Genomic DNA, 17,608 nt, shown 5'->3' on the forward strand with positions numbered 1-17,608 from the left:
CCTACTTATTATCGATATCATAGATCACTCCGTGATTACAGGGAAATGTATGATTGATAGTTTTATATTTTACATAAGTACAAGTTTACAAATTGTTGAAATTGAATTTTCAACTTTTAACGAACCTCGAACATCTGGGACTTAATATTTAGTAAATTGAAAAAAGGTGGAGCGAAATATGCCACTCTGATATCCACCATCACCCCCTGTTATTTTTAGAGAAATTACAACAACGAATCCATCCTCAATCATGTGTTACTCTTTTATTGATTTTGAATCGAATACAATATTCTCGAAACTTCAATTTCTTCCAGTGAAGTTTCTAGATCACAAGTTTTCCCAACTGAAAAAAAAATAAAGCGTTAGTTTTTTGTGATCCAAAAAAATCTTTCATTTGCTAAAGATCGTTAGCAGAAGAACAAGGCAATGCCCCCATTCTCCTGTTTACGTGGCCTTATGTGGAATAGGGGGAGAGAGGCGATCTGTCATCTTCGAGTACCCCAGTTTTTGTCACAAAGAGATCTGGTTAGGTTCAAATGATTTGGCTGCCTTTTGTATTCTGAGCTATAACTAGACCTAGATATGTACATTACGCAATTATATCAACTTACTCTTCATCGATGGCAATAACGAAGTAGCAATGGCCGATTCCAATCCATTCATCATCACTTGTAACGGACGAGCACTCAAAGAAACATTCGTTTTCGTTGAAACTACAGTGTAAAATTTCGCTTTGGCAAAAACACAACCGCTGTCTTCTTTTTTAGATACAAAGAGATAATCCATTTGGAAATTCAACTCCAAGTTCGTAGCGTTCTCAGATCTGTAATCCAAAGTCATCTTTCCTCGAACATCTGTTATGTGTAGAGTATGTGAGAAAATTCCAGATGTACTGCGAATGTATTTGAATGATTTGAAATTTGACAGCCCTCTAATGACGATGTCTTTTAGAATAAAACCGAAAAAAGTATATTCAGGTATGAGGTAGTAATATTGTTGCGGATTATTCAAGAAATCCGGATGTTTAGAAATGATTTCTTTTCTGGGCTTCTCGTAGGCTTGGAAAATTTCCTTCAATGTATCAGAAAAATCTATATTATTGAGTAGATTATTGTGTATCATTGCTAACGAAGCGGGTATAATTTGTTGCTCCAATTGTTCGAGATCATCTTTTACTGATGAGATTTCAGTCCACCAAATAGTCGGCAACCAACATCTGAGACCGTTGTATGAGATATCGTACGAGAATTTCAAATCATGTTCGATATATGATCCAACAGCAGTTAACGTGAAATTGCTAAAACGAGGGCGTACTCTGATCGTGGATAAATTCTCGCCTTTGACTGCGCCAATCACCGCTTGTAATGAGATGCGGATATCTTCGTAAAATAGGAACTGTGTGATGAATCATGAAAATGGAAATCAATTTGGAATCATGAAAATTCTTTCATATACGCTTTGGATTGTTTTTATAAATTAAAAAGTTTTACCATTTTTTTTTCAATAAATTCCCAATGTAGTTGTGGAGGTGGTATATCTTCTTCAGACGATGTGCCTTCAAATCTCCATATGAGAATGTCTTGAAAGAAAAACATTGTTTGGAATGGTATCACTTTTTTGGTGACATTGTATTGGAACTCCTTAATTTCATAATTGGCCGTTGTGGAGATTAAGTCGATTACATCTTCGGCGTTAATTGCGAATATATTTGAAATCGACTCGTGTAAGTGTTTTGTTATGTCATTTTCTCGTATTTCTTGCGCTAAAAAAATACCTGCAGTTTGGTTTGGCAAACGAAATTCATTAATAAATGTTACACTTTCAAGTAGATATCAGTAATTTTTTTTCTACACATTCAAAGCAGCACAAATTATTGTTGCGATTACTTTTTAGTTGAAGTGAAATGAGAAGTAAAATTCGCGCTTTTCTGCCAAAATACGTCATTTTCAGTCAGTGTTCCCCTGAAATGATAAATTATGAGTGTTATTTCCGAGCAAAAAAGCAACTGAATTTGTTCATGTGTTTTTCTTTTAGGTTATCTGCTGAAGTTTTTTTTGTATGTATGTATAACAGTTTGATTTATGAGATATGATGCTTAGATAAGTTCTTTAATAAGTACAGCTGGAGCAGATTTAAAGATTATTAATGTGGTAATACATGTATATTCAACTTGAGCCGATAACGTCAAAAAACAGATGTTTTCTGGGCCTATCAAAAGGGATTGTAGTGTTATTTTGAGGGAAAACAAAAAAAAAATATAATTTTTTTCAACGTTTTTTTTTTGGAAGTTTTTTCTTCTTTAGAACGCTTTTTTTTCGTTTTTGAGGGTTTTCATTCTCTTGGATGATTGTCCCCCCGTCGACACCCCTCAAGATGTCCCGCACCATGAGCAGGGCAGGGGTGAAAAAAAATACCAATACTTACCTAGTTCTGAGCCCGTTTCCTGATTACAAGTTTTTCGTAAAGGCAACACTGATTTTGACATCATTTGTCAATTACCCTCTCAAAGTACTACAATTTTCAAAGAAAGTTCAAAATTCTATATCACGTGCAACCGGAGCAATTTGCAACTGAAAATTTCCATTTTCAGACATTTTGGAGAACTGTGAAACCCCACAGCCCCGTCAAAAAATCGAAAAAATGACCGGTTTGGGTAATTCGTCATCGTTTGATGACCTCTACACATGATCTGATCTTGAAAAAAACTCGAAGACCCCTTCGTGCGAAAATCCGCCGATTCGCGATTTGACATGGAATGACCCAGTGATTCTCTCTCTTTCATAGAGCTATTACTTCTTCAAAATTTGATTTGCAGAACTTCCGGGATCTTATGTGGCTATATGAAGCTATTTTTTTAATGATTTTTGTTATCATTGAATAAAATCCATCATGGTTACAATTCATTTATTGTTTATCAATCGAATACAATACGTTGGAAATTTCGATTTCTTCCAGTGAGGTTTCTAGGTCACAAGTTTTTCCAACTGAAAAAAAAATAAAGCGTTAGTTTTTTGTGATTTGAAAAAAAAACTTTCATTGCTAAAGAACGTTAGCTGGAGAACACGGCAATGCCCACATTTGCCTGCTTACGTGACCTTGTAGAGAATAGGGGAAGGGGATGCGATCTGCCATTTTCGAATACCCCACTATTCCTCTTGAGAAGAAAAATACTTCCCGAATTAATTAAAATTGAATGTCAAATGTCTTCCAATTAATATTCTGTGATATACCAACTGTAGACCTAGGTATAGTAGGTACATCGTGCAATTACTGTCAACTTACTCTTCATCGAAGGCAATAACGAAGAAGCGATGGCCGATTCAAATCCATTCATAATCACTTGTGATGGACGAGCACTCAAAGAAACATTCGTTTTTGTGGCAACTACGGTGTAAAATTTTGCTTTGGCAAAAACACAACCACTGTCTTCTTTTCTAGATACAAAGAGATGATCTATTTGGAAATTCAACTCCATGTTCGTCGCGTTCTCAGATCTGTAATCCAAAATCATGTTTCCTCGAACATCTCTTACGTGTAAAGTATGCGTGAAAATTCCAGATGAACTGCGAATGCATTTAAATGATTTGAAATTTGACAGCCCTCTAATGACGATGTCTTTTAGAATAAAACGGAAATAAGTATATTCAGGTATGAGGTAGTAATATTGTTGCGGATTATTCAAGAAATCCGGATGTTTAGAAATGATTTCTTTTCTGGGCTGCTCGTACGTTTGGAAAATTTCCTTCAATGTATCAGAAAAATCCATATTATTGCGTAGATTATTGTGTACCATTGCTATCAACGAAGCGGGTATAATTTGTTGCTCCAATTGTTTGAGATCATCTTCCACTGATATGATTTTAGTCCACCAAATAGTCGGCAACCAACATCTGAGACCGTTGTATGCGATATTGTACGAGAATTTCAAATCGTCATGTTCGATGTATGATCCAACAGCAGTTAACGTAAAATTTCTAAAATCAGGATGTATTTCGATCTTAGATAAATTCTCGCCTTTGACTGCGCCAATCACCGCGTAAAATGAGATGCGGAGATCTTCGTAATATAGGCTCTACGTGATGAATCACGAAAATGGAAATGAATACAAGTTATTTCATAGGCTATGGATTGTTTTTTATAAATTTCAAAAGGTTTTACCCGGTGTTTACCATTTTTTTTTCAATAAATTCCCAATGTAATTGTGGTGGTATATCTTCTTCAGACTCTGAGCTTAACCACCATATCCCGGGACTGTTTCTATCATATCTCGACATGCGAATGTTCTGAAAGAAAAACTTTGTTTGGAATGGGTTAACTTTTTCGCTGACATTGTATTCGAACTCCTTAATTTCATAATTTGCCGTTGTGGAGATTAATTCGATTGCATCTTCGGCGTTGATTGCGAATATATTGGAAATCGACTCGTGTAAGTGTTTTGTTTTGTCATTTTCTCGTATTTCTTGCTCTAAAAAAATACCTGCAGTTTGGTTTGGTAAACAAAATTTGTTTGATTAATAAATGTTGTACTTTTAATAATAGACATCAGTATTTTTTTTTCGTCACACTTGAAGAAGCACAAATATTTTTTTGTGATTACCTTTTGATTGAAGTAAAATGAAAAGTAAAATTCGCGCTTTTCCGCAAAAATACGTCATGTTCAGTCAGTATTTCCATGAAATGATAGATTTATGAGGGTAATTTCCAAGCAAAAAAGCAACTGAATATTGAATATGTTCATGTTTCTCCTTTTAGGTTATCTGCTGAAGTTCTTATAACATTTAGATTTATCAGATGTGATTGATATAAGTTTTTTTAATAAGTACAGCTGGAGCAGATCTGATACATAGATTATTATAATGTGATTTGAAAAATTACATGTAGCTGTATCTCGTGCCCCTGTCGGCTGATTGATATGGAACCTTTATAGCATGATTTAAGTTTGGTTGCACACTTACCTACTGCGAGGAACCAGACCACTCCGGATTCACCCTGTATAAATATGAATGTATGTATTTAGTTGAGGTATGTGCGATGGTTCTTGCGATTGAGATGAGAAGGAAGGAGTTGGTATGAATTCATCAATATTCGGAATGATGACTCGAAATTATAAACGTTTGAAATTTATTATAGATTCAAATTAATTTAGTACCTAATGAAATCGTAATGAATTACACGCGCATTAAATGAAGCTTAAATTATCGATTTATTAAATTTTAATTTTAATTAATTTGTGTTAGACATGTACACAAACACATAGGAAATGTGTGAAGGGACATCATGCCTTGCGACAGTACGTGTTGCCATACTTCCTATTCCCCTATCTGTCTATGTGTAGTATTTCTCCTATATGAGATTCCCCTACTTGAGGTGGGAACGATACGATTAATTAAGAGATGGCAAGATGTAGCATCGAGCGATCGAGATCGAGATGCTCTCATGACTTGTAAGTCTGACGTCTTATAATTCTGACTTCCAGACTTATAGTTCTATCATCTACTCTTGCTAAGGTGTATAGAACAGTCCGCGTCGTTGTGGGTGAGCTTGAATCTTATATTCTTGTTCACATGTCGAGCCTGATCATCTCGCGTTAAGCCCAGCTCCGATAATTTGTCAATGCGTGTTTTTGTTGTTAAAAAGTAATTAATATCGATTAAATTGCTAATACTACCCCTGGGTTATTAAACAATCGTTAATCGTTATATTCGCGCATCGCAAAGTATAACACCAAAAGGTCGTAAGTAATCATCTTCTTCCTTAAATAATATGTCATATATGAATTTATTTACCTGTTAGCTTAAGATACAAATAATTAGCTTTACCAATTATTTGTGTTGTAATTATAAGGTGTGTATTGCAATTATATCGTATACACGGAGTATCCAACTAGGTGTTCTTATTCTCTTAATTTATTTATTTAGGCGCTTAATGAATAAATGTAGATAATTCAATTAGGAGGGTTCTAACCCCTATTTAGGTACTAATACACCCCTATGATAGGTCTTCGGACAGATCATAGACGGAATTATGTAAGCTTGTCTCATCTATCAATGAACCCCGCTGCTGCTACCCGAGCATTATAATATCAACAGCTTTATAGGACTTTTGTAGGCATTTAGGCAAAAACTATTGTCTAGGTATTTATGATAAACCTATTTCCCTTACATTGACAGACCGGACTTGTCTTTACATTGGCGCCCGGACGTGGTTCTCTTTGTGTCATAAATTTATTTACGTCATAATTAGAATTATATCTAACCCCGGCCTTCATATTTTCGAAAATCTATTTTCTTGCGTAGATTGACGAAAATATCAAGCTCTGTAAAATAGCGAATACGACCTCGTTAAGTCTAACATAACGAAGTTTTATTCAATAGGATCATTCTCTCTAAAAAAATTCGAAAAACCCCAATTTATTTGATAAATTTCTCGAAATTTACGAATAAGTTGTGATTTTTGGAATTTTTCAAAGATTTTAATATTTTCGAAAGATTCTCGTTTGCTAGAATTGATCGTGAATATTAAAATCACGTAGGAATTGTTCACACATTTTCGATAGGCAGTACGGATTCTCCGGAATTTAGGAAACGATCGAAGATTTGAACAATTCATAGGCACTAGAAATCGATCGTTTGCTATCGAAATCTAGTGAAAGAATTTCTCTAAATAATTCTCGGAGTTTGATGCAAATTTCTTACACAAATTTGATCAAATCCCGAAAATCTGACGAATTTAGTAGTTTTCTTACTTCCTTTTTTCTCAAGGTTGAAGAAAATTATTAAATATTTTAGGACCTCTTTATTTGTCCGAATTTACGAATCACGTCGTGAATTTATTTAGGCATCTGCTTAGACAGAGACTATCCTGGTAAATTCACCGTGGTTTGGATTTTCAGACAAATCGTACTTTTCGGATTGTCTACCCCTTTGTTTGAATTTTCGTATTGTGACAAATTTATCCGGGTATCTGCTTTGACAGAGACTATCCTGGGTCAATTTCTCTCAATCCGAACGTTTAAACAAAGCCCATAGGTAGGACCCCCAAGTTGTGTAAATTTTCGAAATTGCGAGGCGAATTTGATTCCCCACAATTCGAAATTTGAAACAGCAAGGGAGATACAAATTACATCCTTTCCGAAGGTAATTAGGCCCTAAAATTTTGAAATTCTCAAACCCGATCCTACCCGCTAATTTTTACAGTAAAAACTATCTCGATTTTGTCCTTTTATACCCGTATTCTCAATTTAATGTGCAATCCGCTTCGATTGCATACACGGAAAATTACTTTGAGAAAACCACCCCGATTTCGCGTTCGTTTAGAATTCCAAAACGGTGTGTGGGTTAATCGTTCTTATATAATCCTGAGTCGATCGAATTTCATAAGGTCATTGTTCGAATTTCGCGATCCTGATCCCATCGGTGAAGAAATTGCCAATTCTAACGCTGATTTTGATAATCGTATCGACTAAACGTGACATTCCATACCCGAAAATTGCAATTCATGTGCAATTTGACTGTGACACAACCCTGTAGATTTTCGATTAAGTCCCCTTCAGACATTGAAAAAATTGAACAGAGCTCGTTCGACTTTCATTTTGCCGAAATCGACCAGAATATTGACGAATATTCCGATTTCGTCCCTGAAGATAATACCGACCCTATCGAAACTATAGAAATCTACCGTAGAGAACTTAGGGAACTTTTGGAATTTTTGGATGTGCTCACCCGTACGTTTGAAGAAACGTGATTTTTCAGTAAAAAATCTACTTCACGGTCGCGTTCGCTTTCACGAAAATTTCGATATCCTATATTCTCTAATCCTTGTCTTTCCAATCATTTCTGGAATTGCTAATCGCTACTTTGTACCGAACTCATTATACGAATTCGACTACTCAGAACCGATTAACCAAATACCTGAAATTGTGGAAAATTTTCCTGACGAAGACGAAGAATTTTCTGATTGAAATTCAATTTTCAGAACCAGAAAATTCGTTCTAAGTCATTTTACCGATTTTGTCTATTCCAACAAAGAAGAGGAACTTTCTGACTGAAAAATACTTTTTCAGACCCACAAAGTTCGTTCTTTGTTAACTTTTACCCGTGCGGATTATCCATTATATGTGTAATCCCCTTCGTCTGAAACTTCGTGACCTTAAATTAAAAAATAAATTTCAAGTTCGTCACAAGTATAATAACGATTTTGACATCATTTATACTCTGATCCCAACCCCGAATTCGAATATTTTTCTTATAGCTGACCATCAAATTGTTTCGAGGTCAAAATACGAATTTGACCAGTCTGAACCGATAAGACAAAAAGTCAGCATTATTCGCAATTTTCATAGAAATCGCCTGTGAATTTTTCGAAATTCATGTGCAATTTCCCTCAGAGTAAGCCCCGATCGCTTTCTATAAAAACCCCATTAAAAAGCATAGAAAAGGAACAAATTTCGTTCCAATATCATTTCGGTAATATTGAAGAGAATATCGACAATATTAACGAACTTTCCGATTCTGAATTACAAGCTACCCCAGAGGAACACGCCTTATTTCGAGAATTTATTTTGGAACTTTTCCATAGGTTTTCCCAAGAACTTTCATCCTAAAATTATCCAAATCTCAATTCCTTTATCCCTGACCATATGTCCTCAGATTGAAAAATCTGACAATTAGTTTCTATTTACTTCTTTCCTATCCTTTGTATGCCCTCAGATACTTTATTTTCTCGTAAAATTTAGCATCTGAACTTACTTGTATCTCTTATTCCTTCGCATATGTCCTCAGACGCTATATTTGTAACAAAATACATCATCTGAAATTCATATTTTCCTTCCTTATATCCTAAGATATTTGAATTTTTGTAATTTCGATTACATATTCAAATATCAAAATTCCTTAATCATTTTTCCCAATCATATGTCCTTGAGTGATTCATTTCCGACAAAAATCAGTCACTCAAAATAAATCCTTATCTTTCCAACAAATTTTCCTTGAATTATACACACTAAGGTGACTCATTTCCTGTGAAAATCCATTAAAATTCCAACCAACTCATTCTCGAATTTTTATATATCTCTCGTTCCATCGTTAATTTCGCCGAAACTTTCCTTTGAAAATTAATTTCGCCGAAAAATTCCATTCTCAGAATCGTATTTTCATATCTATCCTTCTAAAAATAGGCTCTTTTATTACTCACATCCTGTCGTTTCGAAAAGAAAATCTTCGTACGCCATTTTCCAAAAGTCGTTTGAAAGTCAGGTGACTCATCTTCTCGCATACCTGAATTATTTTTCATCGTAGATTCGTGACTCATACCTGCCTTTTCTCACGTAGGCATCGTAATTTCGTATCTCTCTATCGAAACATTTTATTTTTCGGAGATCTATTTTTAGAAATCGAAATACCTGGTGACTCGCTACGCGACAAATACTTCTCACAGTTGCCACCGCGTACCCCGCCACCACCCATCAAGACTTTACACGCTTCGTACATCTTCGCGCCGTTACAGGAAAAGGGGATCGCAATCTCACACGTTGCGGCTCGCTTATACTCGCGGTTAAACGAACTCTCTTGACGATTACTATATAAACCTGTCACCACATTCTTTCGGTATCCTTTACACTTGTTACCTCGCATAGGCCCCTTACATCACGATGAAAAAGCAGCCTAGGTCTACACGTAAAAAACATCCCGAGAGGAAAATTACAAATCGTCAACGTAAGAAAAAGATGCACGATAATACCGCTATTGCAAATCGCACACGATCAAAATCACGCACCTCTGCGCCTATAATACAGGTACCAGCGGTGAGTGAAATTGAAAACAATGTCGAAATTCATCGCAATCAATCACTCAATAGCTCATCTCACTTTCCTAGAGATGAATGTCAAGTTATGACTTGCGACATAAGTGAGATTGGGAATGCGAGCCAGCAACCCAAAATCTGTATTTCTGAAAAATGCACCGATATACCAGATAGAGAGGACGGGAATGCGAACCAGCAACCCAGGCCCTTCAACTCTGAGTTATATAAGGAAGCATTAGACGAAATACTTGCGGAAATTTTCGAATCTACTTGGGGCTGGAATGATTCGCTCCAGCACCAAATAGAGGAAAATCACGCAACACTTACGGTGCAAAATGACTTGACATCCGACATAGCCATTGCGAATAAAATCGCATTGGAAGAAGTGAGTGATGGTGTGATGGATTTAGACAATCGCGTAAGCAAACTCATAGATATTCAGGAAAATTTCGCGACAAATATTGACCATACTTCAGATATTATGGAAAGTCATACTAGCAGATTCGCGAAATATGATGAAAGTTTCGTGTCCAAATCGGATTTCGAAACTTTCAACCAGAACTATTCGAAGTATAAAGAAAACTCTGTTCTCGAACTTTCAAAACGAGACAGTGGAATTCGTAAAATTTGTGACGAAATTAAAATCCTTAAACAGAAAACCGACAATCACACCTGCGATCAGGGTGAAGGGTATGCAACCGTGCTAATCGATGCAGGCACAATATACAATGCAGGCATCTATTTTTCCGATGATAAATTATACTTTCCACACCAATTTGTCACCGAGATCGAAGATTATTTTAAAGGCACCCGCGTCCCCGAATCCCAAAAAATCTTAGGAATGAAAGGTGTGATTCTCACGTCAAATAGGTCTAAATTTTTCGAATTTTCATTCGATGCAAATACTTTCGAGGAGTTTAAAGCAAAATTCTTCGGATATTATTGGGATGTCAAAACACAAAATGAAGCTTGGAAAGCATTCTGTTTGACCTACACGTCGGCAGAAAGTATTCAAGATTTGGCTGTTCGTATGAAATATTGGATAAATAGCCTTCGTCATTTTCGAATGAATCCTGACAAGGAACTTATCCGTATTATCACTGCGAAAACACCACCAGAATATCGCTACATTCTTCATCATCCAGGACAAACATTAGATGAGTTTATTCAAAAATTGACTTACATCACGTCAATTCAAGAAGACCCTCTCAATGAAGTCCCAGTAGTGATTCGAGGTCCCAATAATACTCCGAATGAATGCAAATGTAAAATACGAAAAATTTCTGAGAAAAAACATAACCAATTTTTTCCGGATTGGCATGCCAAAGCTCAGAAGTTCAAAATCCGAAAACCCCTCGCTTGTACTCAAACTAATTTTAGACCGACGAAAAAACCTAATATTGACTTTTTACACACTGCTCCGAACTCTCCTATCAGTAAAAAATTCAGCCCAGCCGTTCATATAAACGATAGAAACGAGCTGAAGTTAAACGATTTTAAGCCTAATATTCTCTCTCGTAAGTTAGATGCAAATGTGCATACGATCCATATAGACCCTCTCACTAACGAAATTTCGCTATTAGATGAGGAAGACGACCTTCGAGAACAGGAATATTTAGAATATTTGAACTCTGTGGTAGGTAGGGTAGGTCCTGGCAGTATGGCTGTAAACTCACTTTCAACCGAGTTACAAGGTTCAAAAAATGAATTTGAGTCGAATGATGAAAAACGAGGTTCATTGACTCCTCCTGGGGCAAATGACACTCGCGATTCACCTAGGAATATTTTTGAAGATTACATTTGGGTTGGCGATGGGATTGCTCACTTTCTCCGGAGAGGCGAGTCAACCTCGATTGCTGATGTACCCTCGTACCTACGAGACCAAATGTACCTTGAAAGCTTATTCGCTCGACTCAAAGACATACCTTTTCCAAAACACGCCAGATACATTCTCTCATTTGGATCTCTCGAAATAAATTATAGTAGGAAACCATTTCACGTAATAGAAAAACAGATGCAAAAAATTTTACGTCTGTTAATCGAAAAGAAAAAAGCAGACAGAATCATTCTTCTTTTTCCCATTATTAAACCTAAAATAGGAGACGAAAAAGGAGTTTCCTTGGCCCGCTATATACTATTTCGTAGGATGTTTATATGTTTATCGGTAGATCCGAGAATTGTTTTTAGACGTGAACCAGCTTTAATGTTCCTAAAGGCGGAAAGCCATTTTGATTCCGACAACAGAGAATTGTTTCGACCAATAACAGATCCTGAAAAGTTCGTAATTCCACTACAAAACAGATTTCGTTTTATACCAACAGTCCAACGCTATTTTCTTTCACTCAATATGTATTACGAGGTATATACCGCCGTCTGCATAATGGTTCATTAAACGGAACAGATGTGGGAGAAATTCGCCTGTTTAAACACGAAAACAGCAAATCCAGGTAAAAGGAAATCTTTGTTCTATCCAAACAATTCGAATTATATCGATCCAGGTCCAATCACGAGGATGGAACTGGACAAATGTGACATTTTAGCTAATAATATCGATCCAGAAGACGATTACGAACCAGCTCCCCTTAGAACTAGCTTTATTCCTAAACAATACTATATGCCAACCGAAAATCTCGCGCCTGCACATCGCAAATACGTAATTGAGCGCGACCTAAATGATAGACTTAAAGAAGACCCGATTTTAAAAGAAAAACTAAATATTTCTACTGCTCCTCTCGAAGTAGATAAAAAAGTCACTTTTCAATTTCCACTTAAAGTATCCCGAAATTCTCAGAAAAAATTTACAAAACGAGAAACCAAACGTCTTAGAATTGAACCAAAAGTACACGCTATAGATGCTATTGATAACGCATCTGTGAAAATTGACAATTCTATGATGGATGTTTCTTCTCATTTTGTAACAGAAAATACTGATGATCCCACATGTGTAATACCTGTCTTAATCGGCGAACGCAAATTCGCATTACAAATAGACTCAGGTGCACTCCCGAATGTATTATCGAAAACCATTGTGGAGACCCTTTTACGAGAGTCGCCACAATGGCTAAAATTTATTCGATTACAGAAACGAGTGCAACTGAGAATGGCTAATAATGACTTATCTTACGCAGGAACTCACATGGTGATTATTCAAATGCTCATAGGTGAAGAGTACATCAGAGCGCCTTTTTACATCATTGACGCTCCTGGTCGTACATTCATCATGGGCAGGATTTCTATGGATAAATTAAACATCAAATTGAACATTCGTAAAAGGCGAGCAAAATGCAAACCTGAATTTTGTGAAAAATTCGTCATTCCCTTTATGCATCCTGATGAATTTCAAGACGCTCTGACTGTTTTTGCGGTCAGAGAAGTAGACGGATTTGGAAACGAAATTCGTTACGCAATGCGCAATTATACCAAATTCTCCGAGGTAAATAAGGAAATTGAAGAAGAGAGGTGTAGGGCTATTAAAATCTTCAAGTCTAATCTTAAGAAAGATTTAGGAGAAGCTGTCGAGAATGGTTCAATAACACGTAGTCAGATGGATAAGGCCATTAGGGAGTTAGAAACTTTCGAAGATATATTCTCATTAAATCCAGGCAAATACGCTGGAGAACAAGTTTCGTTCAATTTTCAACCAGGTACTGATCATCTCAAACCATGGCGAGGTGAAAAATTTAGGCCAAGTAAAAAATTGCTCCCAGGATTACGTAAGGCTGTCTCTAAAATGTTAGCATTAGGAATCATCCGTCCGTCTCACTCACCTTATATCAATACTTTAGCTCCTGTAGTTAAGAAAAATGGTGAGATCCGATTATGTCTTGATGCCGATGAACTTAATAAATTCCTAGTAAATGTACTCACCGAACCAAATACAATTTCCAGTATGCTGTTTGACAATGCCGGAGATAAATTTTTCTGTACGCTGGATTTCACTGCTGGATTTTGGCAACCTGTATTGGAGGAGCAATCTCGTAAATTTACTGCTTTTCAAATCGAAGGCCAAGTTTACGAGTTTTGCCGCCTCCCTTATGGCTTAAAAATTTCGAGCGGCGAGTTCGTTATGATGATAAATGAGGTCATCGATAACGAAGATGGAATTACTAAGTACGTCGATGACATCAAAATTTCAGGCACAATGTTTGAAGAAACGTTGGGTCGTTTAGTTAAGGTCTTTTTACTGATACGTAAATTCGGCTTGAGACTCAACCCCAACAAAACGCAATTCTTCAAGCGTCGAGCTGATCATCTCGGATTCGTGATTTCTGACGAGGGAATCGCCAAGCAAAGCGAAAAAATTAGGAAGCTTGACGATTTCGAAAAGAAACACACGAAACGAGGTAAATTTTCACTGAATAAGAAAAATGACATTTTAGCTCTTGTAGGGAATACTGGTCTCTATAGGGATTTCATTCCTGAGTATTCTCAAATAGTTAACCCAATTTACAAGCTGACAAAAGGTGAAGCTGTAGTAGAATGGGAGGAAGCCCAACAGAAAGCTTTCGAAAAACTAAAAGCTGAGTTTCGAAAAGATTTCAAATTACAACCGCCTCCCAGAGAGGGCGATCTGTTTTTGGATACTCAACTTTCGACTGATGCTATGAATGGAGTTCTGTTTCATGTTAAAAATGGCGAGAAATGTATTATTATGTTTGTCTCCACTGCTTTCAAAGAACATCAAAAGAATTTCACTCTATTTGATCGTGAGATAATGTGCTTAGTTAAGTGTATATAAAAACTACAAATGTGGCTTCATGGGCGCATTATTCACGTACGAGCCAATCTTCTTCCCATTATAAATCGATTTAGGGAATTAGCTCAAACGCATCGCAAAGCTGCACATTGGATCACTGTCCTAAATTGTTACGAGATAATTTATGACATGGTTCTTTCAAATAGGGCACTTTACAACATAAAAGCTCCAGAATTAGAAATTAACAACTTCGAAACAAAAATCACACCTCTCGAAGTGCGATTTTTGCAAGAAAATGTACCAGCTTTGCATCGAAAGTTAAAAAATCTCGAAGTCTCTCAACAATCTGATCCTGCTTGTAAAAGAATAATTGCTATTCTCAAGGAAAAAGTCCCTGCGAATAACAAAAAGCAACTTGACATACAGAGACAGAAAAAAGAGAAATTTGAGATTATTACCAACCACTTAGGAAAAGAAATTCTACATAGAAAACTGGAAAATGGGGCAAAGGTTCCATTTTTACCCGACGATCTTTTTTACGATACAGTAGAATACCTACATAGCTCTTATGGTCACTGTGGTGCCGTAAAATTGGATATGATTTTTCGACGCATTTTTTACCACAATAATTCTTTAGCTTACATACGAGACATATGTAACGTATGCATCGTGTGTAAAGTTAATAAGAATTATGCAATGCATAAACAATTAGAATATGCACAAGTCGAGGCGTATGCGTTAGGCGACGTCATTTCCGTCGATCTTTATGGACCCTTACCGGCCATGAAGAACGAACCGAAATATCTTCTTGTTGCTAAAGACGTCTTTTCAGGTAGGATATGGTTAAAGACCCTTTATCAAATCAAAAAGAAAGACGTTTGCGCGAAAATGAAAACAATTTTAGAAGACATTAGAAAATTCGGTGTCGTGATAAAAAAGGTTATCACTGACAACGGCTCACAGTTTATTTCCGAATCGTGGTATAACTTATTTGAATCTTATGACATAAAGGTAGCCCATACAAATGTTTATAATCCCCAGTCTTCGTCAGTTGAACGCACGATGCGGTGTTTAGGTGACAAGATTCGGGTAAAAATAAACACTTATCATGATCCCTTCAGATCTCATCTAGGATGGCAAAATTTGATTTGCGACATCCAAAATGAGCTGAATAATACGCCTACGTCATTTGGCTTTAAACCAAACGAAGCATGGGGTATTTGGGATAAGACTGTGGACACCATTCCTCTCGAAAATTTCAGATTCAACTTTGTACATGAATTATTGAAACTTCGTGAGAAAATGGCTAAACAGGAACTCCCATCTACCACAAGCACTTACTGTCTAGAGAACAAATTAAATCACTTAACCGACTTAATATTTGATACAGACGGATACGTTAGGGTCACTGCGGATGGAGCTTGCTCCAAAAACGGTGATGAAAAAGCGATAGCAGGTATAGGTATTTGTTTCGCGCCTGAGTCAAAATCGAACGTCTCAGAACGTATTACGAGTTCAAATTACGCGATTTCAAATAACCTCGCGGAACTGATTGCTATAATCAAGGCTCTCGAGATTTTGAAATTTAACGAAATAAAAAAAGTGAAACTCTTAAGTGATAGCAATTATGCTATCAAAGCTTTAAACAACACTTGTTCTCTATGGCAAACTAACAACTGGAAAAATTCTTGTGGCAAACCTGTTCACCATGAACACCTTTTTAAGCAAATTTTGGAACTTAAAACGTGTTTTGAAAAAATCGAATTTATCCATGTCTATGCTCGTAAACACGAATATACGAATATAGTAGCGGATAGTCTAGCTAAAAAAGCGGTGTACACTGTTGAACAGGGGAGGCAAAAGGTGAGCGAAATGACGAATAAACAGGTCATTGAAACTTATATTCGAGAACGCAGACGATTAAAAAGGATAGACGAAGAATATGCTTTTAATAAGTCTCATCGCGATCCCACCTTGCTGAACGAGGGTGATTGGGTCCTTATGACGAATCATAAACAATCTAGCTTCGAGAAGAAAACATCAGGTAAATTGTATGAAAAGAAAACAGGTCCTTTTATTGTGCTTCAACGTAATGGGCACAATTGCTATTTGTTACAACCAACAGATGGAACAACTATCAACAGGGTTGCTAACATACGTCAGCTTACTCTTTTCATTACAAAATCCAATTTACAAAAACTCGAAAGCGAATCTTGTCTTAAGTCTCATTTAGACTCTCGTTCACTGCAAAATAGGATTAAGGAATTTCTATTAAGATACCAGGATGAAATTTCTGACGAAAGTGACAACGATGCGCGTCATTCAGGTAACACCGAGCAGAAAGATAGTCCTGATATTTCCAATAGCGACTTCAAAAAGGCTTCTGATGTCGTTCTGTCTAAAATAGTCGAGTCTACTCGTGAACAACGCGCTAAAATAAGGGAAAAGAATAAACAAAAAACTCAAAATGACTCCTGTAAACCATTCATCTTTACAGCTACTCTCCCCCCTTCACCCCCGACTGGGGCAAGTGCGTCTAATACCACCAAGCGAAGTAGAGGTCGACCACGTAAAGATAGATCCCATGAAGTGAATAATTCTATAGGGATAGATCCGATTCCGTCTACCAGTAAAGCGAACCTAACTATAACAAATTGCTAGGGCATGAAATTGCATACCCCGCAAGGTGAAGGCGTTTCCCAATCTCAATGCAAATTGAAGGGCGGGGCGTGGTCACCTGCTCACGATATGCAGTTTCTACCCGAACTGGTTATTTTTCCGATCCCATGCACCTGCGAAAAATGTTAGCATTTTTCGTGTGTGTATTGGAGTCGAAAAATTAACCCTGCAATATAACGAAACAAATCATTTTCTCAAAGTCTCATACATGCGAAAAATTCATTTTTCATGTGTATCAGATTTGAGAAAATGATCATAACTAACGAAACTATGCAACCGTCAAATTTTCAAAGGGATTATTTTTCCCGACCTCATACACACATCACAAGTCTTTTCTTGCGCCTTGGTATGTGTGTGCGTGGTTCGAAGAAAAATATTCCAATCATCGAAGCTATTTGGGCAATGTGATGTAAAAACCACGTCGCCGAAAGA

At 36.6% G+C, this 17,608-nt stretch overlaps 2 protein-coding genes across 2 annotated transcripts; both read right to left on the reverse strand.

Annotated features, from left to right (window-relative positions):
• Positions 1–34: 34 nt before the first annotated feature.
• On the reverse strand, positions 35–2,221 carry LOC135837292 (uncharacterized). The gene is made up of 4 exons (XM_065352515.1): positions 1,887–2,221; positions 1,491–1,774; positions 612–1,395; positions 35–343 (listed from the first exon to the last, which is right to left on the reverse strand). Exons 1-4 carry the CDS (start codon positions 1,942–1,944, stop codon positions 264–266), a joined length of 1,206 nt encoding a protein of 401 aa, XP_065208587.1. The 5' UTR covers positions 1,945–2,221; the 3' UTR covers positions 35–263.
• Positions 2,222–2,273: 52 nt separating this feature from the next.
• LOC135837293 (uncharacterized) lies at positions 2,274–5,611 on the reverse strand. Its single transcript, XM_065352516.1, has 4 exons — positions 4,598–5,611; positions 4,170–4,477; positions 3,283–4,072; positions 2,274–2,984 (listed from the first exon to the last, which is right to left on the reverse strand). Exons 1-4 carry the CDS (start codon positions 4,653–4,655, stop codon positions 2,905–2,907), a joined length of 1,236 nt encoding a protein of 411 aa, XP_065208588.1. The 5' UTR covers positions 4,656–5,611; the 3' UTR covers positions 2,274–2,904.
• Between the last annotated feature and the right edge of the window lie 11,997 nt (positions 5,612–17,608).

This window comes from Planococcus citri, chromosome 2 (assembly GCF_950023065.1).
Source record: "Planococcus citri chromosome 2, ihPlaCitr1.1, whole genome shotgun sequence".
Lineage (NCBI taxonomy): Eukaryota > Metazoa > Arthropoda > Insecta > Hemiptera > Pseudococcidae > Planococcus > Planococcus citri.